At 42.9% G+C, this 25750-nt stretch overlaps 1 protein-coding gene across 1 annotated transcript in view; it reads left to right on the top strand.

Annotated features, from left to right (window-relative positions):
• Nucleotides 1-25750, top strand: part of GNAQ (G protein subunit alpha q) — a 302033-nt gene that overhangs the window by 78319 nt on the left and 197964 nt on the right. The window contains exon 2 of the mRNA XM_028090368.2: nt 25540-25724. Coding sequence (XP_027946169.1) covers nt 25540-25724 — 185 coding nt within the window. The remainder of the gene's footprint in view (nt 1-25539; nt 25725-25750) is intronic.

The following is a 25750-nucleotide window of genomic DNA, read 5'->3' as shown; positions in this document are numbered from 1 at the left end:
GTATTTATTGATTTGCGTATTTCCCAATTTCTACCTGTTATGTTCTACCTTTACTTTTTTTTCCCCAGCCATGAGAAGGACATTGCATTGACTCTCCCTGTACATACATCTTTTGACAGTTGTTAACTGATTCTTTTATAAAAAGTGTATTTATTTAGCAAAAAACAAGTTCAGTGCATGTACATGGTAAAAAATTTCAAATAGCACAGATGTATAAGACGAGAGGAAAAGCCTGCCTTTCCTTTCCCCATTTCCTCCCTAGAGATAACCACTTCTAAACGTTTTCTCATGTATCTGTACAGACGTTTTTAGTTTTTAATGCATGAGAAGGAAGACGTTGAAAATAACCCAAGATGTGGAATGGGTGGGCAGTAGGGCAGAGAACAGGCCGGGAGTGTAGCTGGGTGCCTCATGGGGGATGCATGCCGGAGCGCATGGCTGCTGGCGTGGATGTCAGAGGTGGAATTTAAATGTGGTGTTATGTTTTTTTTCATGGATCACTGTGGGATAGCAATCAAGTGTGGGGGCATAGACACAAATCAGGAGCACAACAGCACAGAGAAAATGTGAGCAAGTTTATCTTCTTACAGACAGGGGATGATGTAGTTCCCCGAAATGGGAAATTCCTCTTGTAGGGAATTGGGAATTTGGTGACGAGTTTAGAGCTGACCAACACATGGCTATGAGCTTAATGGGATCGTTTTTAATTGTCTACAGAGGAGCATTGTTTCAGGATGGGAACCTGGTGAGAACATTACATTATGTAGTTTAAACCAGATATGATGAGGTTTTTTAATATGGGAAGAGCCGGGGTCAAGAGGAAGGTCCATCTGTAAGAAATAAAGTACAGGAAGAAGTGATGGGGAAGGGATGGTTTTACACCAGATGGGGTAAGACGTGGCCACACGAAGCTGGATTCTTTTCTGAGGCTAGTTTCTTCCTAGAGTCCAAGACAAAAGCCAGATTGCAGGGAATCTAAGAGGGAATTGGAAAACAGGATTCTGAACCAAGGCGGAGCTTTCTTTGAGTTTGAACATGAACAAAGATAGAGGAAATCGGGAAAAGTTTCCTGCCCACCAGGAGAATTGGCATGTGAGTCTCTTAATGATTTTCTTTAAAAAGAAAGTGCAGCGCCAGCTCTGTTGGACCTGGTAGTATCAGCCCTCCACCTTCCCTACAGATGGACCAACAGCCTTCGCCTCCCGTAGCTCACCTAAACCACTTCCCCAGGGCTGTGGCCTGGGCCCAGAGATTGGTGCTGGTCCTGCCCCAGCTCCCGTCATCCCCTCTTTGCCTCAGACAGTGAGAGGCCTGCCTTGCTGCTGACCTGGGGTGTGGTCCGTCCTGACCTCGGGCTCACTTCTTGTATCCTGCTGGGAGCCCCCTTCTCATGCCCCTGGCCCAGGAGACTCTAAGCCTGAGTCTTTCCTTAGAGTTTCAGAATTTGAATTCGGTTTGGTTCCCACTGTGGGATACTGTCATGACTACCTGCCTCGCTCCCCTGTAGCCTCTGAGTCCCCTAGCTCTGCTTCTCTCTTTCTTTCTCATTTCTGTCTCACCCTTAAGCCTCCCCCTCACCCCCTGATGCCTGGGTGAAGCTCTCCCCGACCTGTTCTCCTCAGGTCTTCACTTCCAGACTCCTGGCTTATGGCCGTTTCTCCGAGGCCAGGTGCCCCCCACACCTGTGCCTAGAGTCGTGCAGACCTGGGTTCCAACACCAGCTTTGCCACTTAGTATTTCTGTGGGCTCGGGCACCAGTGTCCTCCTCATTCTCTAGTCAACAGTAAGGATTTCTGTGTGCACGTCTCTCGTCTCGTTCCAAGAAGATGGCTGCTAGAGTGAACGTGGAGGGGTTGATGTCAAACACAGGCTTCCAGGCATAGGGGCAGTGTGCTTGGGGAGACCCCGGGGCACCTTGAAGTGGGAGAGGGGTGCCATCTGTGTCAGGACATGTGGGCAGAGGAACAAGTGTCCATTTGTCGGTATGAACCCCCAGGTGGAAAGTGTTGGGGTCCGGCTCAGCCTGGCCTCTCTCTGTCCTGAGGTCCAAGGGTCAGTTGCTGTGGTGGTTTTCGTTTTAAGGTTGGGTAATGAGTTTCCCAAACAGTGCACACTAGAGATAATAAAACGCAACCACCCAGGGGCGCCTGGGTGGCTCAGTTAGTTAAGTGACTGACTCTTGATTTCGGCTCAGGTCATGATCTCAGGATCATGAGATCCAGCCCTGCGTCGGGCTCCGCACCGGGTGGGGAGCCTAATTAAGATTCTCTCCATCTCTCTCTGGCCCTCCCTCCCCTCTAAAAAGAACAAAATAAGAATCTTTAAAACAACGAAAAAACAAAACTTAACCTCCCGGGGTCACCAAGAATGCATGGCACAGTTGGGGCCTGACATACACTGGATGCTTGGTAATACGTAGCAGTGGTCATCCTTTTTGCTGTGTTCGGCCCACTTGTTAGGACCCTGTGCTAATTCTTACATCCGTGGGGTCTGAACCATAGCTTGGAGATGGCTGTAAGCTAGCTGGGCCAAGCCGCACACGTGGCTGGACCCTACAGCAGCTGCCCCATTTCCAAACCTTCACCTGCCTGTCCTCCTCAATCCCCACGTCTCTGGCCCTCACCTTCCTGGGGAGCCCCGTGTCGGGCCTCAGCTTCCCTCTACTAGCCAGAAAAGGTCAAAGGCTGCCCCTGGCCAGTGAGTGCCGACAGTTTGTGTCCTGGAGTTGGGACTGGGAGCTGGAGCAGAATCAGATTTTGAGAGATGGAAGATATGGCTGCAACTCCTTATCAGTTTAAAATGATTTGTTTTAGGGGCACCTGGGTGGCTCACTCGGTTAAGCATCCAACTCCTGATTTCAGCTCAGGTCATGATCTTTGGGTGGTGAGATCGAGCCCCACTTGGGGCTCCCTGCTCAGCAGGGAGTCTGCTTGAGATTCTCTCCCTCTGCCCCTCCCCCCACTCGCTCTTGTGCTCTCTCTCTCTCTCTCTCTCAATAAATCTTAAAAAAAAATAAAATGACTAGTTTTAAATATTGATCATGTTCTATGATAATGTCTCCTGGGGATTTAACGTTGACACTGTTTTGTTGATTATTCGTACTTTCTGTTCAACATGTTAATTTATTAAAAACTAACTTTTACTTCAAAAACGCGACTGTGTGCCTTTCTGAGTTGCTGCTATTGTGACAGGTGCTGGAGTGTTCAGAAGTGAGTATTAACAGAAACAAGAGCTGACGTCTGTCCAGCACTTTGTGCCAGATATCCTTCTGGGCACGTTCACATGCGTTCCCATTTTCATCCTCGGTAACTGCTCCATGAAGTAGGTACTCTTAGGCACAAATGGGGGAGAAGGAGGCCCCGAGAACTCAAGTCACTTGGTCAGGTTCACACAGCTGTTAGGTGGCAGAGCGAGGCGGTGAGCACAGGCAGTCTGGCCCTGGTGCCTGTGTTCTGAATTCTCGCTCCTGACGTGGTCCTGCGGGCTTGGCATCCCCTGGGAGCTGGTCAGGGACGAGCAGAACTTCAGGCTCTGCCCCAGCATCCTGGAATCAGAACGTGCATTTTAATACTATTCCCAGATGATTTGGGTGCACGGTCAAGTTGGAGAAGCTCTGCTCCAAGCCACTCCGCCTCCACTGTTTCTCCAGGCATGAGAACTTCATACTGGGGAACAGTGTGGCGGGGGAAGTAAATGGCCATTTAAACATGTATCACCCACGCGGCACGTGCCTGCTTCCTGCTCTTCTGCCATTTAGCTAGAACTTCGCCTGAGCCCGAGTGTGAACTTGGTGCCTTACACATTTCAGAACCCTTCCCAGATATCCTCAGGATGTTCACATGCTCTTGTCTCTTGTCTTTCTCTTTTTCTTTCTCAGCCAGGTCCACTCACGTTTGACTTCTTATGAGGTTTAGTAACTTTGGAGAAGATAGGGAGACGTCACTAGAGCAGGGCAGAGTCTCATCTCAGGCTTGGGGCTTTTTGTATGTTGTTTCTTCCTTCATGGCGACACCCTCCCCAAAGCCTGTGCTCTTTGGGAGGTGCAGCCTGGCCCCTGCCCCGGGCCCCCTGCTGCACAGAAGTAGTCTGGACAGGCTGGTCTTCTCCCTTCCCCCCAATTCCAGTAAATAAACTTCTTTCTTGTTACATAAGTAATTATAATCCAAATGTAATCACATAATAGACATGGAAGGAACAGCCAACCGGCCTCAGGGGAGTTGGCCAACTTAAAGGACGGGAATGGGGGAGATTTTGCCAGGCAGAGAACTAGAGTGTTTTGGAAGGTCTGGATTGGGGGCTGCTGATGTTGGGGGTCCAGCCAGGAGGGCATGTGGGGGAAAAAGGACTAGTGAGTGAAAAGCCTGGAGGGCCAAAAGGGCATCGCTTGTTCCTGGCGGGGAGCTGGGGGGAGCCTGGAGCATGGCCAGCTTGCAGGCTGAGATGGGAGATGAGGCTACAAAGCGAGTGAACGGTTTTAAGGCTTTAGTTACCATACTGTTGTTACAGAATTTTACCATGAGGCAGCCAGTCCGCTAAGGGCTTTCCATGAATTTCATCTGCAGAAATACCCTTTGAGATAGGCATCATTATCTTCATTGTGCAGCTGATCAAAGTGTCAACAGAAGGTAACTTGCCCCGAGGTGTACCTATGGTTCCGGTGCCTGGACGGGTCTGTCCCGAGAACCAGGGCTTTGACTCACTCTGCTTTCCAGTGTGGGACCAGCAGTCTGTTCAGCAAGTACTTTATTACTATTATTTTTTAATTTATTTTATTTTTTTAAAGATTTTATTTATTTATTTGACAGAGAGGGAGAGAGAGAGCACAAGCAGGGGGAGCGGCAAGAGGGAGAGGGAGAAGCAGGCTTCCCACCAAGCAGGGAGCCTGACGTGGGACACCATCCCAGCACCCTGGGATCATGACCTGAGCCGAAGGCAGATGCTTAACCAACTGAGCCACCCAGGCGCCCTAGCAAGTACTTTAAAAGCCATTGTAAATATGTTGTTAATGTGTAAAATGAATGTAGTTAACACCAGAGCAGAGCACATTTTATTTTTTCCTTTGACTCAGAGTCATTTCAAGGGACTGGTTTTCAGCAGTCCATTGGTTTGGAACGCATGGCTTCGTATGCCCAGGGTCGATATACAAGGGTTTGGGGCTCAGGCCCTGAAAAACATTGTGGCATGACCTGTTTTTGATGGGGCTTCCTCTGCCTAGGTAATTTGCGGGCCTCCTTTAAAATGTAGAATCATCATCAGAAGAAAACACATGATTCCTAGAGGTGGGAAGGAAGTTTGTTCTGCTTATCCTAAATCCTTCACCAACATAGTGATGGTTCTTAGTGATGACTGTTTTGGTTGGGTGTGATACTATCTTGTTTTAATTAAAAGATTTCTTCTGTTGGTAGGTAGGTTAGTAATAGGCATATTTGACTCACCTTGAAATTTCTAAGAACTCTGGTTTTTTTGGACCCATCAGACTTAATAAAGATTTAGTTTTCTTGAGTTTCTCCTGCTTCTCCTTTGGAGCACTGTCAGGTGGTTGCATGCTTGTGATTCTGTAGTTGTTTCTCCCTTCTCTGTATCAGTTAGCCTTCCTTCTAATTGTTTTTTAAGACTTTGTTTTTAAGTAACCTCTGTGCCCAACGTGGGGCTCAAACTCACAACCATGAGATCAGGAGTCGCACGCTCCACCTACTGAGCCAGCCAGGCACCCCTCTACTGTTTTGGTCTGTGAACTGGTCCAGGATTTCTAACCCTCCTCTGCACTGGACTGCAGCAAGACGTGCTAGCATTTTCTGTTTGGAACCAAGCTACGCGTGCAATTCAGGAAATGTGGCAACTTGTAAGTGGTGGGAAAATGAGTTAGAGGATGTAACTTGGGCAATTCGCTGAGCTTCAGTAGACCCCAATTTCCTCATTTATAAATGAGGAGGTAGGTCGAGAGCCTATAGAAGAGGTCTCTAAGGATCCCTAAGTGAGGTCGACAGTTCATGTACTTCTTACGAAATTTCACTACCAGTCCTTGGCTGTCTTTATAGTTAATAGGTTTTAACACTCCCATAAATTTAACTGTAATACCCATTTTTCCCATTTACAACTTATTAATAGCTTTAATGAATTGTGAATGACAGTTTAATTAGATCATCCATGTATAATTAGGACAACCATTTTTTTTCCCCTAGGAGGATGTATTTTTCATTTCTGAGCATGCATCTTACCTCTAACCTAGGTAATTAAGCATTTTCTAAAACAGGAAAGCCTTTTTTGGTCTTTGGAATAAACATAAAGATCATTTTATACTTTCTTGAAAAGCCACATGAGTAAAGTATGGAGAGCAGTTTTGGCCTAGGTTTGGCATGTAATCACAGCCCGGACAAACATGACCTAAGGCAGTAAATTTCATGTAGTGCTAACAAAGCTGTGTGGAATTTAAGAAAATCTGTTTTCTGTTTACTACTGATCTCCTCCTTCTTGTGTAAAGCAACTCTACACTCACTTCATATCTGTTTTGAGTGTGAACTTTTCAAAGCTGGCAAGTAGATTTTCCTTAGTGTTCTTAATCTCTTTTGTGAAGGTGCCACGTTAAACATGTCAAAGAAAATCAGCCTTATCTGATGTGTGGCCTCCAATTAATAGCTGAGGAACCATTTGTATTTGGCTTTGCAGTGTGTTTTTGTACTTACATTCAAGTATGGGTGTGCCTGATATTCTGGGAATTTATAATACTTCAAACAAATAAGGAAGTCCCGCTGTGAAGACAGACTCAGAAGGAAGTGGAAAGCTGACAGACCTTTATCCTTCCCCAGCTGCTTTGCTTAATTCTGTGTGCAGTGGGCCGAGACCCTTAGTGTTCTGGGAAGGAACATCCCTTCCGTGCTGCAAGGCTCTCTCTCTTTTCCCATGTCATCTTTTTTATGTGTGTCCTCCCAGGAACCGAGTGCATCCTGGAATATTTAGATGTTGAATTATTCAGGTGTTCTTGTCATTCCGATCCTGAGCAGGTGATTATGGAATCACACCTACTTTGAAGAAGCAGTGTGTCATAGTATGCTCATTGATTATTTGATTGCACTTCTCACGGTTAATCCTGCTGTAGATAAGAGAAGTCGGTGTCAGGATAGCGGACCAGATCTGTCCTTGTATTATAATGAGTGGCAAAGGTCGGCGCAGAAATACCTCAGTAGAAGAGATAGCAGTGTACAAGGGTTAATATGAGGGCCCCATGAAACGCCATTTGCCTCCGAACATCTTTCCCAGTGTCCTGAGCAGAAGGGATCTTAGAGAAAGGGTTGCTGAATGGTTAAGTTTAATGGCGGAAGGAAGAGGAATGCCTTGGGGTCTGAGTTCATGAGGGTAGATGGGGTGAGGTAGCTTGTTGGCACAGAGATGACTGGGTGCTTTGGGAGAATGGTGACAACCTGCATCTTATACAAAACTTCATAAAATAGCCTCTGCTGGTGCTATATTTGGCCTCTGAATGAATTTGAAAAGAAGAGGAATGGAGCCAGACCACCTTGAACACCTGAAGATTTGTAAGCCCTATTAGAATAACTCTAAAATGCTGTTACTTGTTTTGGGTTATGAAAAATAATATATGTTCAAGTGTACTGAGTTCAGAAAATACATAAAAGACTAAGAAAATAAATCATGAGTACTGCCACCAAGCCGATAATATGTTGTTAATATTGTCTATTCTCTCTGCATCAATAGATTTCAAACAGTTGTCATGTATATCTTGCCTGCTTTCTCAGTTAATATATGATGAACACGTTCTGTCACTGTTAGCCATTTCTCTTAAGCATTCCTTTGAGAGTAGTTGCCTAAAGTGATGTGGGACAATCTTAAAATAAGACCTTAGTCACTCTCATGACAAAGGTACTTGATTTTTTTCTTTTCCTAATTTACAATGTGGGGAAAACTGAGCTTTAATTAAGGGTAGCCTTGTATGACTGTAGGTACTGGAAATTTATGCCATGATAGAAACAGAAGGCACTTTTGAGTTTATCTAATCTGTCCAATTGAGTGTATATGGGAATTATAGCCCCTGTTACTCATGTGACTGCTCAGAGTCGGACGTTGTAATGATGGTAAAGGGACTAGCATTCTTGGTGTTCTTTCCCGGCTCTATCATAGCACTCTTGACAAGTATGATATACTTTCCTTTTCTCAAGACATTGAACGTGTTTCAGCGCATACTGTAGTTAACATCTCTGGGTTTCTTTTGTGGTTTCTAGGTTGGCTTTAAAGTGATCTTGAGGCTCAAATTTGGCCCATGAACCAAAATCCCTGAGGGGAGCCCTTTCTTTGGTTCTCTAAGATTAGAATAATCTTCAAATCTATGTTGGCTTGAGAGTTGGAGGTCAGAAATGGATTGTGTAATGCCAAGTATCTGCTGTTTGAGGTCATTAGCCTTATGTGCTAATTGGAATGAATGGAACTTTACAAATAATATTTTGTTCATAGATATTGTTCCTGTCTGTTAAAAAGTTACCACTTTTAAAGCATTCTCAACTATTGTGCTAGACGCTTTTGGTGTCTTTAATCAGCAATTACAGTGTTCCTCCTCTGTCCTTGATAAACTTGAAGAGCCTGAAACCCAGATAGGTAAATTGACTTGCTTGCAGTCACATAACCAGTTGGTTAATCATTGGGTCCAAGTGCAATAGATTCTTGGGATTTGCAAAGACTGATTAAAATTTAATAATCACTCAGAAGTTTACAGAATAGAAAAAAATAACATCACTTGTATTTTCACAACCTAAGCACAGCTATTGGTAACATTTTGGTAAATTGCAGTGTTTGTTTATTCTTGAAAATGTTTGCATGGATTCTTTTTTTGGCAAAATAACTATGGATCAACCTTTTTCTTTGAACCTCTACTATGTTCAAGGTCCTGAGATGATGAGCTATTAGTAATGTATTTAGTAGGGATCGATTCAGTTCTTATTTTTTGTTGACTTTCCCAGGAACCTGATTGGAAATGTTGCATTTTTTTTCTGTTCCTTTGATTAGAAAAGGGGCTAATGAAGTGAGGATTCTGGTTTTTATCTAGCATGCCACTTCATTTTATACTCTGTCTAGCCAACCATTTTGCGAGTGCATCATGATACACATAAAGCAGAGTGATGAATACCTGCAGAATGAAGAAAAACAACCCACCCCAAAGTACATGTTCTGGTAATGGCAGGCATCTAGTAGAATCATTTTTGTATATAATACTTGACCACCCTTTAAGATTTTCTTGTGCATTTCATCTCATTTTTATCCCTACAAGACTGGTTCTTGAGGAGTACAGATAGGGCTCTATCTCATTTTTTTACTTCTTCTGACTTAGAGACCAGTGTTACCTCAGCTCCGTCTCTGATTCGGTTACATCTGTGATGTCAAGTTCTCTGGAAGGTGGAAGAGAATACTTTTTTCAGTTTCTTCTTATCTTTTTTTTTTTTTTTTTTACAAAGCAATACCTGTTCAGTTTGTTGAAAGTTCTTCATCGCACCATCCAGAGCTAATTACTTTTAACACTTTATTGTAAATCTTCCCACCTTACCTTTTTCTGCTACGTAGATTTGTGTGTGTGTGTCTGTGTGTCTGTGTGTGAGTAAATTTAAAAGAACTGGCATCGTATTTACACATGGATTTATCGCTCTTTCCCTTTCCACGTTTATTTATCATGAATGTTTTTGTATATAATGTAACAAAATATTTTTCGTGACTGCATGACCTCATCATTTATTTTACCTCTCCCCTATTGTTACAAGTTTAAATTTTAATTTATAAAATGACCTGATCTGTCATCCAGCCTGGAATTAGTCTTCTCATTTTCTTTTGTGATCACCTAATAAGACACTTAAAAAAAAAAAACAAACCAACCAAAAACGGCAAGCGCAGGCTACCTGACCTTGTCGCTAGTGTGAGACATTGAAGGTCCCAGTAAGATACCCTTTAAGTATCAAGGTAAGGTGTCTAGTGCTTGACTCTGTAATATGCACCCTGAGGGATATTAGGACTTGTGTGCTAGCTCTGATGCTCATTTTTATTCCATGTCCTGTATTCTTTCCCTTTATTGACTCTCTTCAGTTTTTTTTTTAAGATTTTTATTTATTTATTAGAGAGAGAAAGAGAGAGAGCACAAGCTGGGGGAGCGGCAGGCAGAAGGAGAAGCAGGCTTCCCGCTGAGCAGGAGGCCCAATATGATCCTGGCATCATGACCCGAGCCGAAGGCAGATGCTTAACCGACTGAGCCAGCCAGGCATCCCTCTTCAGTTTTTTTTAATGCTGGGTTAAAATCCCCTTCCATTCCAGAGCACCTTTTTTTTGGTTGGGGGTGGGGAGGGAAGGGCAGAGGGAGAGAGAGAATCTTAAGTACAACCCTGAGGTCATGACCTAAGCTGAAATCAAGAGTCTGATGCTTAACCAACTGAGCCACCCAGGTGTCCCTCCAGAGTGCTTTTAATGGGACCGCAATGTATCTCCATTCACCTAGGACTACCATGGTTTACTCATATTAGCCTGATGTAATTTTTATTTTTATTATTATTTTTTTAAGATTTTATTTATCTGAGAAAGAGAGAGAGCAGGAGCAAGGGGAAGGAGGGAGAAGCAGACTCCCCGCTGAGCAGGGAGCCCGATGCAGGGCTCTATCCCAGGACCCTGGGATCATGACCTGAGCTGAAGGCAGATGCTTAACGACTGAGCCACCCAGGCATCCCTTGACATAATTTTTAATAGTACCCCTTTCATTCTCAAAAGTTACTCATTTGGGATGATAAATTATGTGGTCCCTCTATCTTTAAGTATCAGGACATCATTTAGTACATAAAATTGAGGTAATTCGGCCAATTATTTCTTTGATTTGGTTAAAGAAAGTAATTAGCCTTGCCTCATGGCCTTGTGTTTTTAACATGCAAAAAAGAGCAATGGCCATGTTTCGAAATGCCCAGGAAATTATGGTTATAAAATATTCTCTTTGTGTCATTATATTTTTGATTCTGAGGGCTTACTAATTCTAGTGGGACAGAATAATTATTCACTTTGAAATTAGATTGAAAGTAAAGTTCCCAAATCACTTTTCCTCCCAGTTGAGTGTGATGGCTAATCATTTGTAGTTCGGGTTTTTAAATTTTACTTCTTTGCTTTCTCTCAGTGGTTTAGGTTATTGGTTTCTGGGGATGAGTTAAGAGAGAAAAGGGGGATGTCATATTTTGGAATTTCTTGTGCTTTCTGCCATCCCAAGGCGGTAAAATTTATAAGACATTGCAGTGAGCAGTAGTTTGGCACATCAGTTTCTTTTCAGAGTTTTTAGTGACTTTGAGTAAAAATAAATGAACTTTCAATATGGTGACTGAAATATTCCTGGGGAGATGTGAAGAAGCATGTTCAGATCTTTATGTTCATGATGCAGGGTCAGTTTTCTAATCAAACTGAAGCCCATGGCCTAGGCCTAGCAATCACATGCATTAATAGAATTTGGAAATTTAATTCTGGCCCTGTGAGGCTTCTGAGGTGGCCTACAATGGTCATCATCATAAAAAGTATGAATCATTTTTAGCATTTCTAGAGCCTTTCTCACCTTTCATTCCTTATGCTGTGTTAGGAAGGCATAGGGACACACCTCATCCTGGAGCATCAGCGGGAGAGACGAGACCCCGTAGGACACAATGGGCTCCATTTGCCCCTATCTCTCCCAGAGTTGCCTAGACCGGATCTCACACTTGGACCTCCTGTAGGCTGTCCTTCTTTCTTCACGTAGCCATTTGCTTGCAGAGGGACAGTGGCCTATCTCAGTCCATCTTCCTGGTTCCCGCTGCTCTTTCCGCTGCATCAAACGCCTTCTTCCGTCAACCACTGTCTGGGATGCCTTTGTCTCCTGTCTCGAACATTCGGCTCTGCACACTTGGCATCATTTCTCTTCCAGCCTGGCAGGATGATTTCTGAAACTACACCTCTAGCCTCTGCATGCCCTGGACATGCATTTGTCAACATAATACAGTTAAGTTGCCCGTCAGCTTCACCTTGAAGTCAGTTTTTCTTCCCGGACCCTCATTTGTGCTAGTGGCACCCCCATGTCCCCAGTCTCCCTGTATGACCCAGGGTGTCTTCTGTGATTCCTCCTCTCGCCCGCCACGGACCGGAACCACACCTGCCTGGGCTGGCTTCCCAGGATTGTTCAAGTCCTTCCTTCTTGTCCCTTTTTACCCCAGAAGTTTAGGCTGGTACCGCCTGCCTGGACCTTTGTAGTAATCGGCTTTGGTCCCATTTCTTTGCCGAGCTTTTCGTCTGTGAACTCTGAACTGTCTACTCATGCCATGCCCCTGTCTTCTTAACGGCTTCTTGTGATGGAGTTCATGCCTCCTCAGAAATTTTCAACAGCTCCTCATAAGCTTTTGAATCAAATCCAAACTCTGTAGCATGTGTTAAGTGGAAAAGAGAACAAAGCAAGTACAACAAAGCACAAATATAAATATATACTTTAAAGGTGAGGGAATGCTTTTAGCAGCAAGCTTTTCTCAGAAGTCTGATACTTTGGCTAGTTGGATGCTTAGCAACTCATTAAAGTTTCATTACCTAAGACGAAAACGTTCTAGGATCGATTGTGGTGATGCTTGCACACGTCTGTGAATATACTAAAAACCGTTGAATCGTATACTCTAATTGAGGGAATTGTGGGATATGTGAGTTCGTCTCAGTAAAGCTGTCATTTAAAAAGTTCATTACCCATAGTTTATACAATTCCTGTGGCACCTGTTACAGTATAATACAAACAATAAGTAGTGACCTAATGACCTTAGTGATAATATTTATTAAGAAGAATGCATGATCAGGAGAAGTTTCCTACTTAGATTCCTAAACCTGTGTGCGTGGAGTATCTAGAACATTGTAATAGTCATTCCGTTTAATATGTAGTGTGTTAACAGGCTTTTTAAAAAACGTCATTGAGGAGTATACTTAGGAAATCCGTATGTAGACAACACGGTAAGCAAATCATTACTCTGGTGGCTCCGGTAGGCCAAAGCATGTGGTTTTTAAAGCCCTCTTCAACTCTGTCTGTGTGTTGGTGGGGAGGGGTGTTTGCAAATGTCTGAAAATGTCACTCCACTCAACAAGGCCTGATTCAGTATTTCCTTTCAAAAAAAAAATTATCTTACTATTTTGCCTTCAGTTGATCTAGTTTCTGCCAACTTCTTTATCGGTGCAAGTAAGCAAGCACTGCCTAGGTAATGCAAGTTTCATTAGATGCATTAGTGAGTTTTTTCCCTTTTCTGTGATGAAGTATTTCAGGGAAAAGGTTGCATATAAAATGGCTGGTTTCTCTTTGTTTTGATTTTTACTCAAATTATATTGCTGCCTAGCCTCAAATGTTATTATTAATGTATTATTAGATCAATTTGTGAGAAATTACATCTGAATGTATACTGATAGAATTGGACAACATTTGTTGGGTCCTGTGGCCTAAAACTGAGACTCATTCTGAGAGCCAAACATTATCTTGGATTCTGGGTCTCTTCCCCTTTAACTGTGGTTTTTGCTTTTTGGAACAGTTCCATGGATTGTGAACTAAGAGCAGAGGCTCAATTTAAATTACAGGAGGGTAGTTTCCCTTCCTTTTTTTTTTTTTATCAGTCACATGTCAGCAAGTCATCATATGTGTAAGCCTTACTAAACACTAATAAAGTGCACCAACGGGCTTTTCCCTAATTTTACTTCCTTCCTGCCCAATGCCTATACGTCCATAGGTGCGATCCTTCTGAGAAAGGAGTGTGCTCTATTCTCTTTTCAGGCGAAGGCATATTTCCAAGTGCAACTTACTTAAGAATAAGGAAACAGGCACTTCTTGTTTACTTGAGACTGAGGTTGACCAGTGCTATTTCTGGGGAAAAAAAAAAAAAACGAGCAGGGGTAAAAGCGGAAGGGGGAGCCCTGCTCTATCACCATTCTCTTCCATGTCTGTTATCGTCCCTGGCCTGAACACGGGGGAAACATATGGCCATTAGGCAAAATAAATTATAGGACAAAATTTAAATTAATGAAACAAACCAAAGGGCGACCCTTTAATGATGATTTCTGGGGAAATTGTCTTGACATCTCTCGGCAGCACCAGATGTTACCTCTCTCGCTTTGGACAGCACATGTAAATGTCCAAGGCACATCACTGGATTGCCTTGGCATGGTTCAAATCTAAAAAAGCAGGGGCACTTTATGTCTTTATCTTCAAAGTTCCCTGAGCATCGACTAGAAAGGGGCCACTTCCTCCCTCCAGTGGTTCATATTTCAACTTTTTAAAAAGGCTGAATCTTGAGAATTATTTTTATATGTCTGTTTCTAGGGGAAGTTAGAACTGAAGCGATTTCATAATGCATCTCTTGATGAGATAGTTGTGGTAACCTCCCATATTAGCCATTTGGAAATGATTACTTTTAAGAGTCCTTGTTGGGTGGTGTTCATGCTAATGATGACACCCCCAACAAGTACTGTCGTTTTTGATTAATATCCACATTTCCTCCAAAGCGAGAATTTTTAAAAATGCGAACAGTGCCTAGGTTTGGCTTGCTTGTGTGTGTTTCAACTGTGTTCTTTCTCTTCCTTTTTTTTTTTTTTTTTAAAGGAAACATTCCTCTCAGTTTAGTTTTTGTTTTAATTAAATCTCGGATGCTACAGGAACAGTGGACTCCTCAAAGTCCTTAGCCAGCCCAATAATGGCTCTACATGAGCCGATTCACTAACTCTTATTGTCCATAAAACATTCTCTCTCTGAAGATCCTTTCATACTTTCATGCTTACTAGGCGGACTTGGAACATATACAAGTCCTTCTTAATATTCCTGGTGTCATTATTTGAAATACTGGGGTGATATTAACCCAGAAGCATGCAGCGCTCTGTGGTCTGAATAGCCATGTGTTTGGTGAGGCAGCCAGACCATTGCTGCCCTTAATTGGAGCACTGCTCGCTCCCTCCAGCACCTTAATTCCCCTACCTCAAAAGATAATTATTTTTAGAGGCTCCAAGTGAAGAGCTGCATGAGCAAAAGAAAAAAAAAAATCTTGACATATTAACCTTGAAAGAAGACTACTACAGTTTGTAGTCAACTCATTTGAATTAATATTTGAATACGTCGTGAATAATATGTCACGTTTTCTTCCTGCCCCATGAGAAATCTAATGATTTTTAATGCCCTACAACAGACAGAGAAGAAAAATCATAAAATCTGAAAGCTGGAGGGAACCTTCGAGGTCATCCAGACCGGTTCCCTTGTCTTGGGCTCTCAGGGGCCAAGTGGCCGTGTACTGATTACTGCCCCTGGTGTCGCTGACACAGCTGGCTTCACAGCTGGCTTTGGAGGGCCCCTGACTTCCACTGGTGCTCTTTGCAGGCCACCCACCTGCCTGTAGATTATCTCCTGATGAATATGACGTGAGGTGGGAAACGTCACTTCACATCTGTCCTGGGCCTTTCCCTCCACAACAGATTTAATTTGTTGGTTTTCCTCGGCGGAGGTCACATGAGCCATTCTGTCCTGAGGCCTTCGGAGTGATTCCCAAGTGCGCCTTGTCATTTTCCACCCAGCACGTTTTTAAAGTATGTGTGTAACCTAAAAACCTGGACCACCTACCTGCCTGTTTTTTATTATCTGAAATAATTGTTAAAAATCTGTGGGTGACTATTTATTCTCTAGGTTCCTGCCTCCTAAAATATTATTATTATGACTTGGTACTTTTATGGTATCTTCATGTGTTCCAAATAATGTTCTTTGAAGTCCCAGTTTTCTCTAAAGAAGTGTCCACGTAGCAAAGTTGCCACTTTATAAATCAATAGGGGTATGTGTGTGTGTGCGTGTGTGTAACATAAGGAACTTTGTCTCGTAGGAAATGAAATTCTAACCCCGGTTTTCAGTCTGCCCTGACTCCTCCATTAGCATAAAGACCTCAGTCACAGCTGTGTCTTGCCTTGGCTGGAGGCCCAGAGAATGTAGGACACGGATCGCGTCTTTTCCACGGGTACCCTCCAACATCAGTGCAGTGGACCTTTTTTGTGTAGGTATACACACAGTGATTCCATTGGAATGAACGAGCACTTCAAACTGAATGTGCCTCTCTGTACCCTCTTCCTCTTCAGGCCTCTCTAAGAATCTAGAACTTCTGTCCATCTAAGTCACCCAAGTCCCGACTCCAGGGCTCGTCTCTCTTTCCTCTCCTCCTCCCTACCCACTTCTCGTCCATCTCCACCCAGACTAGACCCGGAATCATTCCTCTTCTCGGCATCACGTCTCCTGCCATTATCTTTTGCTTGGATTACTGAAACACCCTCTTGGCTTACCTTTACGGTCGGTCCACTCTTCACTTAGCATTAATCAAAGCGTATCACTTCCCTAGTTGGAATTCTCCAGAGCTGTCCAGTGCACCTCAAATAAAATCCAGACTTGTTTCCTGAAATGCAGGACCCCGTGTGATTCGCCTCTGCCTCTGTAGCCTGCAGAGCCAGCCTCTTACTACCTCCTGCCTACCCCTGCCCCGCTGGGGACCTCAGTCACACTGGCCCCTCTGGTCATCCCTGCAGCGTGCCAGTTCCCGCCTTGACCTGTATGTCAGCTGGTTCACTGCTTGGAATGCTGTTTCTTTCTAATATTCTTGTGGCTGGATCCTGGATTTTCAGATATCAGCTTAAATGCACCTTCTTAGAAAGTCTTTCCTCAGCTTCCCAAATTAAAGTAGCTGCTAGGTCATTCGTTTTCCATTATCCTTTAATTCTTTAATGCAGAGCATCCATCTCCATTTGATATTTTATTATTCATGTACCTGCATGTCATCTGCCACTCACACTTGTATGAAAGCAGGGACTCTGTCCTGTATCCTTGATGCCTAGACTAACAGCTGGCATGAAATGCACACACAATAAAATTATGAACAATCCACGCTCAAAATGTGCATACAGTATTATTCTTTTTTAAAGATCTTATTTATTTATTTGAGAGACAGAGTGAGCGAGAGAGAGAGAGCACACGAGCAGGGGCAGAGGGAGAGGGAGAAGCAGGCTCTCTTGCTGACCGGGGAGCCCAATGTGGGGCTCGATCCCAGGACCCTGGGATCGTGACCTGAGCCGAAGGCAGACGCTTAACCAACGGAGCCACCCAGGTGCCCCTGCACTATGGTTTTAAATACTGAGATACTGGGGATGATTATCTCAGTTATTTTGGGGAATAGAAAATTAGAATCACATCTGAGCCCAGGGTAAGGTGAGTCAGATTGTTGCCTTGGATATAGAATTTAAGGGAGGGAGCATGTCAAGTGCTAATGTGGCACAGGACAGTGCTGTTCCCGATCCTGTCTTTATTTAAAAATACATTTTTCTGTTTTTTTTTTTTGTTTGATTATTTTGCTCATCACGGGCTTTTGGCATTAATTTTGATTTTGAAAAAATACTGCCTTGAAATATTATATCTCTTGATTACTCAGTTTTTGCCTCTCCACATCTAGCCCTGGATCAGACTGTTCTCTCATTTTCCCACCGGATTTGGCATTATAAATTAAATCCGGTGTTTGTTGAGTACTTACTATGTCCCAGTCACTGTTAGATCAACTCACCGAAAATTCACAGCAGAGCTGTAAAAAGTAGGTAGTGGTACCTCAGATGAGGAAAAAGTTTGAGAGGCCAGGTAACTTAGCCAGGTCACAGAGCTGTAGGGACAGGCGAGACAGCATATGCAGACTATGCCATATGGGTAAAAATAGCCTCATAAAGTGGAAGAAAGATGAAGACCCTTAGCATCCTGGTATATTTACTCCACTGTTCTGGAGAGGGCTTTAAAGAAATACAGTGAGCAAGAATGTAAGGCTTAGGAAGGAGAGTTGATGGCCTAGCTGGGTGCGGAAGGGGGAGGAAGAGGGAACTCAAAGAATGTGTCAGTGAGATGCTTGAGGAGACTCGCTGTGTTCTGTGTGTTTTATTGACTGCCATTGGGAGAACATTAGGGGACATGAGAAAACTCACCTGTGTGGATCAAGTATTTGATTATATGGAGAAGTGCTCCTGTGACAATGTAACTTTAACATGTAGAATGATTTTAGGGAAAGGGTTTTGAGTTATAAAAAAAAAAAAAATCACGGCACACCACACGTCAGAATAAGCATAGATGGATTCGTTAAGTGTAAAACATAAAACGAGAAAAGCCAAAATAAATATATATGTGTGGAACTTCTAAAAAAACATAAACTTGTTAAATCACAGAGGAAACCAGATGAATTAAGTACAGATTTTAAGTTGATATATCAGGTTTTTGTCATCGAATGGAAAGAAAAGGACAGGTTGAGGAAATATTTGTAGCCAAAGTTTAATTTTGTTTTAAAAACTAAATTGTTCTAAGAAATCCGCCCCCCCCCCCCCCAAATAGCAGGTCCTCAAAAGAAAATGCAAGTTCATAGAAGGGATACAAATGACAAAGTATGAAACAAGTTCTCATAAGTAAAGATGTAAATTAAGATAAAGATTTAATTTTGTTTCTCCAGTTGTAACTATTAAAAAAGCCTGGTGTTGGTAAATGAAGAGTGGGGTAGAGAAGGGTCTGATGGATGTACCGGCTGGTAAAACTATTGAGCGGCCATAGAACTATGAGGCAACTATCCTTCCCAACTGCATTTCTCTCATATTCTCCTGAGGAAGTAGAGATTGAGGCAAACAAAGATTTTTCTTCAGGGATGTTTATCGCAACATTATTTATAAAAGTGAAAAATTAGAAATACTCGAAATGTGTTATGACAGGGAGGTCGTTAAATTATCACGCATCCTTATGGCCTTTCAGACAATCATTAATAGCTATTTCTGAAGCATAATTACTATCTTGGAATGATTATCACAATATTTTATGTGAAAAATGACAATACAGTATTACCCCAGGTTTATTTTAGAACAAGGACAGAAAGAGTACGTTTGCCTAGAAGAGGAAACTGGAAAGAAATACACCAAAATGTTAACATTTCAACAGTTTTGAAAACAGTTCCGGTTTTCTGAATTTTCTTTAGCAAATATTTACAACTTTTATAAATTTGGAAAAAAATGTTTTCTGAAAAGAAAGTTCATGAGGATGTAAGATCGGGAGCCCCTGACAGACGAGATGTCTGTAGGTTCTAGTTCATTTCCTTCTATTTCGTTCTCAAAATAGAAGCGAGTCTCTTCCCCTCCTCTGCAAACCGAGTGAGCTCAGAGCTTCTCAGACTTTTCCTCTGCACACACTCGAGGTAGAAGAGCATGAACGTGCACTCCTGGAGGAGAAAAGGAGGGGGGAGGTAATCTCAAAGTAACCTCCTGGCTGGCTTAGTTAGTGGAGCACGTGACTCTTGAACTTGGGGTTCTGAGTTTAAGCCCCACCTTGGATGTAGAGTTTGCTTAAAAAAAAATAAAAAAGAAAGAAAAAGAAACACAAACACACAAAAAAGTAACCCCCTGAACAAATTTTAGTGTGAAAATTCATGTAAACTTCCCGTCGTCTGCAAACTGTACGGTTACTAGTTTATGAAATTAAAAAATATTGAGATATAATTTATATACTGTGACATCCACCATCTAAAAGTATACATTCTAATGGTTTTCACTCTATTCAGAAGCTTGTGCAACCAACCGATGGATGCTAGTTTTTAATACACAGATGTTTACCATGGATGCTCTGTGGTAAAATTGACTCTCCAAGAAATTAGACCTTTTGAGTAACCTTGACAGCACTGCAGGTCCCTTTCCTGGGAGGATTTTAACACTTTGAGAAGCCCAGGATTAGATGAAATTCCAAGTATTTTCAACAAATTGCATTTTCAGTGTATTTTGCCTATCTTTCCTTTAAAACCAACCTACCTGGATGAGTTATTATTAATAGTCCTGCTTGCCACCGATTTACCCATCTGTTCAGTTTCCATTCACAGTGGGGGATAACTGAATTCAGTTCATTTCTGTGCTGTATTTTTTAAACTGCCTAGTACCTTCTGCCAGACCTTGCTGGGGATTAAAGAGTGAAGTCATTCCCAACTCTTGGCCTCAGAGGACAGTCTTTTAAGGAGAGGAAGTTATGGTGACTTTGGTATTAGAGCCGCTTCATTTCAAGTGCAGGGTCCCAATTTAAGTGGAGGAAAATATGCAGAACGCAGAATGCACGTATCTTAAAGTAGATAGCCCGAGATAGATAGACAGCACATGGATTGGGTTTGGGTTCAGTGTATTTAAATCACTTTTATCTCAGTGCTATTAATTTTTTGCAGGTGTGGCTTGATGATCTGCTTGTGGGTAGAAAATTCCTCCCTGAAATTTCTGGTTCTACTTTATCCAAGTTGAAGTGGAAGTAGTCCAAGTTCAGCTTTGGTGGTGCTGAGATTCCATGTCTTCGACTCTTGGCCTAAACCGGCAGCAGGCCTTATTAAGTACAGTCACTTGAATTATAATTGAGCTCCATGAGACTTGGGTCTGTTCTTAGCCTTTCTCTCTCTGGGTGCTGGCCAATCAAGAGGGCAGGACAGGGGCATTTGGCCTGAGCCTTCACATTAATTAAAGGCTTCAGATGTAGATTTTTGATGGTTTGACAATATCTCCAAATACAGTCATGAAAGGCACTGGCAGGACGAAACGAATATATTCATTGTACAACTTTAAATACCACAGTTTTTATAACTCAGTTTTGGCATTTCTTCTTTTTCCTGGGAGCCTAAAAAAATAAGTGGCCGTGGTGTGGGTCTCCCTCTGCCTGTAAGAGGCCCCGAGGAGGCATATTTTCTGCCTTTTTTTTTCAGGGTGAAGGGAATGAAGCATGAGGATCCTTCAAGTTCCTGATAGTGCAGTGTTCACTGATTGTTTTCCAGGGCCAGTGTATGGCAGTCGGGGACACCCCTGCCTTTTCAGAGCAGTGACAGTAGTCACTGACATTTTGAGGGCACCGAGCAAGTCTTGTATGTACGTGGATTGTGCTTTGCAGCTCTTTTGATAAAAAAGTATAATCCAAGAAGCCAACTTAAGCGTGACGGAAGGAACCAATGAATCCGTGATTGCTTTCAACAGTAAATGATAATCCATTGCCATTAAGAAGTTGATGTATTACTGCATTTAAAACTGCCGTTTCAGGAGGGTGGGTGATGTGGGATGAGAAAAACTCTCCTGCCTTTAGAGATGAATTGGACAGAATGGTTTACGGCTCTCATTGTGCAAATGGGCAGGATAATCAGTGTCGTCATATAGATGCTTCATGTGAGTAGGGTACAGAGAGTAGATACGGATTTGTGGCGGAAGCCATGCGTGGAAATCCTCTTGTGTTGAAAAGGTCTTGTAAAAGCCTAAAATGGAGGCATCAGATTGTTGTGTGTGCGACTGTGTATGTGGCTGATACGCCGTATTCTGACTTACAAAGTGATGCCTTCCACAGTGGGATATGAAATTCATACTTGATTTTGTTCTGACGGGAAGACATGTGAGGTGAAGTGGGGATTGCTCCTCTCTATGCTTTATCCTGATCTGATGGGTAGGGAAGAAAAAAACCTAAGTATCCCTCAAAGCCAGTTACACATGCTGGATGATATCCCTCCCCCTCTTTTTTTTTTAAGATTTTATTTTTAAGTAATCTCTACCCCCAGTGTGGGGCTCAAACTCACAACCCAAGATCAACAGTTGGCATGCTCTACTGACCAAGCCAGCCAGACGCCCCATGTGTGCCCTTACTTTAATAGCATGATTCTTGCAGAATCTCAGTTCTGGGTGTTTTGATGAGCTAGGCTAAGAAAAGGCAGAGTACCTACCCAAAGGTAGAACAACTTTTCTGGGGAAAATTTTTAGCCATATTTATAGAGACCATTAAAAGAGAAAAAACAGTGTTGTGAGGTGCAAACCCTTGTGTGTGTTGATGTGCTTGAAGTTATTGAGTGACTTGTTTGGAGATATATTCAAATTAGCAAAAACGAGAGCCTCCCCCGCTTTCATGTAAGTGCTCACTGCTAGGTCTTATCAGTGGCTTTGGAAACAGTAGATGTGTATTTCTTGAGCTAGGTCAAGAGTTACTTATGCCCTGTGCTGTGAAAAGAGTTTAGCCGGTTGCTGGATTCACAGAGAATCTATTAGCAGAAAAGTCTGCTTTCTCTCATTCAGATGTAAGGAATTGTGACATTTCTCAGACTTTTCATGTGGCCTTAGGAAACAACACCATTTTATAGAATTCAAGAACAGCTGTTTTTTTTTCCTTAGTTGTACCAAACATTTTTTTTTTCATATTCATCATGAGTAGATTGTTAAAACGTCCATTTCAAATCCTGAGAATGTTGTATAAGTCTATAAAAATGGAGAACAACATGATATTTGGCTTACACATTTGTTAAGAATAGTTCATTTGTCTCCATGATAGAACTCTTTCAATGGAACAAAGAAGCTGAAGTTTTTGCTCTGTTGAGGTTTTCAGTCCATATTTTTGTTGGGGGGCTAAATCCATTGTAAGTATAGAATAATAATACCAGTTGGCTACTTTTAGCTTCTACCTACAGCATCTGAAAGTCACACAGACTTTCTCTTACGTGGTGTGCTGCCTTCATTCTGACTTTGCTGTATTTATATAGTAACATCAAAGGGTGAGCACTAAGTTCACGGGTGAAGTTTATCTGGGAGGGATGGCCAGTCAATTGGAGGATGGCACAGAGATTCAAAATGGGTCCCCACTAATCGAAGCAGTATTCAGAAACTCAGAATTAGATTAAGTGGTTAAAAGTTGGGTCCCAGCAGAAAACCTGTGGCACACGCCAGCCGGGTGGCTGAAGGGAGTTCTAGAAGGGGATGAGGTGCTTGGGGGCCGGCGCTAGCCCGGCAAGGGGAGAGAACGGTCACAGGAACCCAGACAGAGTAGCTGCGTGGGGCGGCGGGCACCCAGCAGGAGGGGACACAGCGTATCTCTGGGGCCCTTGCAGGGAGCAGGCTGTGGGGGAAATTCCCCTTCCTCATTTTCCTGCTCTCTGGTCTCCTCCTCAGGTCTTCTACGTGCTAAACCCAAGGCAAAGATGAGGGCAAGGGAGCTGTTGATGTGAAAGCCTTATGGATCAGCCTCCTGGGGCACTGAGCAAGACAAGAGTATGGAGAGAGAGGATCCCTGGGTGTGTCTGGGGCAATAGGAACGTGTCTTACTTTGGAGTTGATTTTTGGATTTTTTTTTTCTTTCCCCTTCCTTTGCCCACTTTCATTCATTGGTTCTGCATTCTGTCTCTGTTTGGACTCTTCCATTAGCATGATGCCCAGGTGACTAGATCCAAAGAGGTACCAAGCGTTGACTGCTCTTGCCTGGCGAGACTGAAGTGAAACACAAGCCAGTGTAGTTTATTTGTCTGCGACTTTCTTATTTTTACGTTTTAGATTTTATGCTCACCCAAATGAGTAGATAAAAGCTGCTCTGATTGCCAGGAGGAAGACGCCCTATGGCCTGATTCTCTTTCCTTTTCTTCTCGTGCCATTAACCTCACATATTAAGTAAGATTTCTTCTTGTTTTTGTTGTGGAAAAAACTAGCAGGGATTCTGATTTGATGATTATGTCTATGGTTGGGCCCTCGGAGCAAGCCATTGCCCCTGGGAGAGGGATAATAAAGAAGCAATCTGGATTTTTTTTCCTGCATACTTTGAAATGCTTGGGAGAGTAAAGATACCTGTTGGTGTTTTCTATACATTGTGGATCAATAATGAGGATCAGTTTCATTGCTTTATTTCTATCAGAGGTGCTACTTTTTAGATACTTTGGGTCCCCCCTCATATTCATGGTTGAGATTATAAAATAGTTGTTTTACTTATCTATTTTTTATTTAAAAGATTTTATTTATTCGTTTGAGAGAGAGACAGAGCACAAGCAAGGGGAGAGGCAGAGGGAGAGGGAGAAGCGGGCTCCCCGCTGAGCCGGGAGCCCAACACGGGACTGGATCCCAGGACCTGGGATCATGACCCGGGTCGAAAGCAGATGCTTAACCATCTGAGCCACCCAGGTGCCCCTAAAATAGTCGTTTTAAACTCTTGGGATGAAGCTCGTTAAAATGGGTTGATGGCATTCACATTGCGGTGTTAACTTTATAGTTCAAGGACTCCAGATCACTTATTAAAAGTCATATGAAAATGATAAAGGAGTTGCTGACCCAGGACCACGGAGTTAGAAATCATCTTCCTCTGTAACTGGGCAAGGCTTCTGTGTTTACCCGGACATCTGTAGACATTTAAGATTGCTTCTGTGAAAACCGTAATACTCATTTGAATCTTTCGTGATTGTTTATAAAGATGAAAATGAAATCTAACCCCTAGAAAAACAAAATGAAATTAGGACACATGCTGTATTCCTAGTTTTCAGTTTTCCTTTTGTGTTTTTAAGCACCTTGTAGGTCACAAATGGCAATAAAGACATGCTAGCCATCCTGTGTTTTAATATTTTATTCTTCCATGTTTAATATCTAAATAGGTACTTTCAGTGTTTTTCTACACTGTTAGAGTTATTGATAACCATTTTCTACACTGTTAGGATTGTTGATAACAGAGATAGTTATTGTTTTGGAAATCTCAAGGAAGCCTGAAAGTGAGTGAAAATGTTCAGAAATGAAGTGACGCACAGAAGAAGCCACCTCCATTTGGAAAAATGAAGTTTTTACATTCATAGTTTTAGATTCGTTGTGGAAGCAATAGGTTGTCATTCAGTGATAGAATCCCAACTTTCTATCTTTTCTTCCTCCCGTGGCCATTGGTAGCTTTGTTAGGGATTGACTGCAGGCTTACGGTAACAGAAAAAGGGGTGTTGAAAAGGGGGAAAATAAGAGCATGGTAGAGAAAAATCCAGTAACAGTAAATTTCTATATCATGCTATTAGTCAAGAATGGGCAGAAGGAAGGCGAGTCACTGTGGCTTCTCTGAATTAGGCGATTCCTTGAAATAACTCAGCCACATACAGTGGATCCTTGCTGTGCAGAAAGTTCCTGATTCTTATCTGGATGCTGTGCTCTCCATATCTATGTACCATTTTAAAGTGAAAGAAAACGATTTCGAGGCATTTTTCTCTTACTGCTCTTTGAACAGCATTTGTGTAAGTACATTGTCATTTCCAGATCCAGATCCTGCCTAGCAGCCCAGCCTCCTGGAAGGCTTTCAGATATTCTCCGGGGAGGAGAGCTTTATCAAGTGTTTATTCTCTTCAAAAGATGCTGATTTCATTGTGTTTCTCCTAAGTTACGTGGTTACAAATCACTATCAAAATTCCATGCTGAGTGGCTTCCAAAGAGGTGACAGGTTGTGTTTGTGTGTGTGTGTGTGTGTGTGCGTGTGTGTGCGCACGTGTGTGTGCATGCACGCGTGCGTTTAAGCTCCATCCGCCTCTGAAATGGACTCTCATCCTCTAGTTTTGCTGAGTGTTCTCTACAGGTGGCATTTCCCCCTCTCGTGATGCCGCCGTCCTGTGATGCTCCTCCAGCAGGCCGCGCGGGGATGCTGCATCCAAGCCGCCATGCCTAGTTCAGCTGTCTGGGAGATTGTGAGACGGTGTCATGGTCTGATGACCTCTTTTGCTGTTGTCCATCTTGCAGGGACGGGAGAGAGTGGCAAGAGTACGTTTATCAAGCAGATGAGAATCATCCACGGGTCGGGCTACTCTGACGAAGACAAAAGGGGCTTCACCAAGCTGGTGTATCAGAACATCTTCACGGCCATGCAGGCTATGATCAGAGCCATGGACACGCTCAAGATCCCCTACAAGTACGAGCATAATAAGGTAGGCGTGGCTCCTCCTGGGAACCG

The sequence above is a fragment of the Eumetopias jubatus genome, unplaced genomic scaffold (genome assembly GCF_037043125.1).
Source record: "Eumetopias jubatus isolate StellerSeaLion01/CBP00866 unplaced genomic scaffold, mEumJub1_p1.0 scaffold_15, whole genome shotgun sequence".
NCBI classification, from domain to species: domain Eukaryota; kingdom Metazoa; phylum Chordata; class Mammalia; order Carnivora; family Otariidae; genus Eumetopias; species Eumetopias jubatus.
Note: the sequence above shows the minus strand (reverse complement) of the source record. Positions and strands in the feature narration are given on the sequence as shown.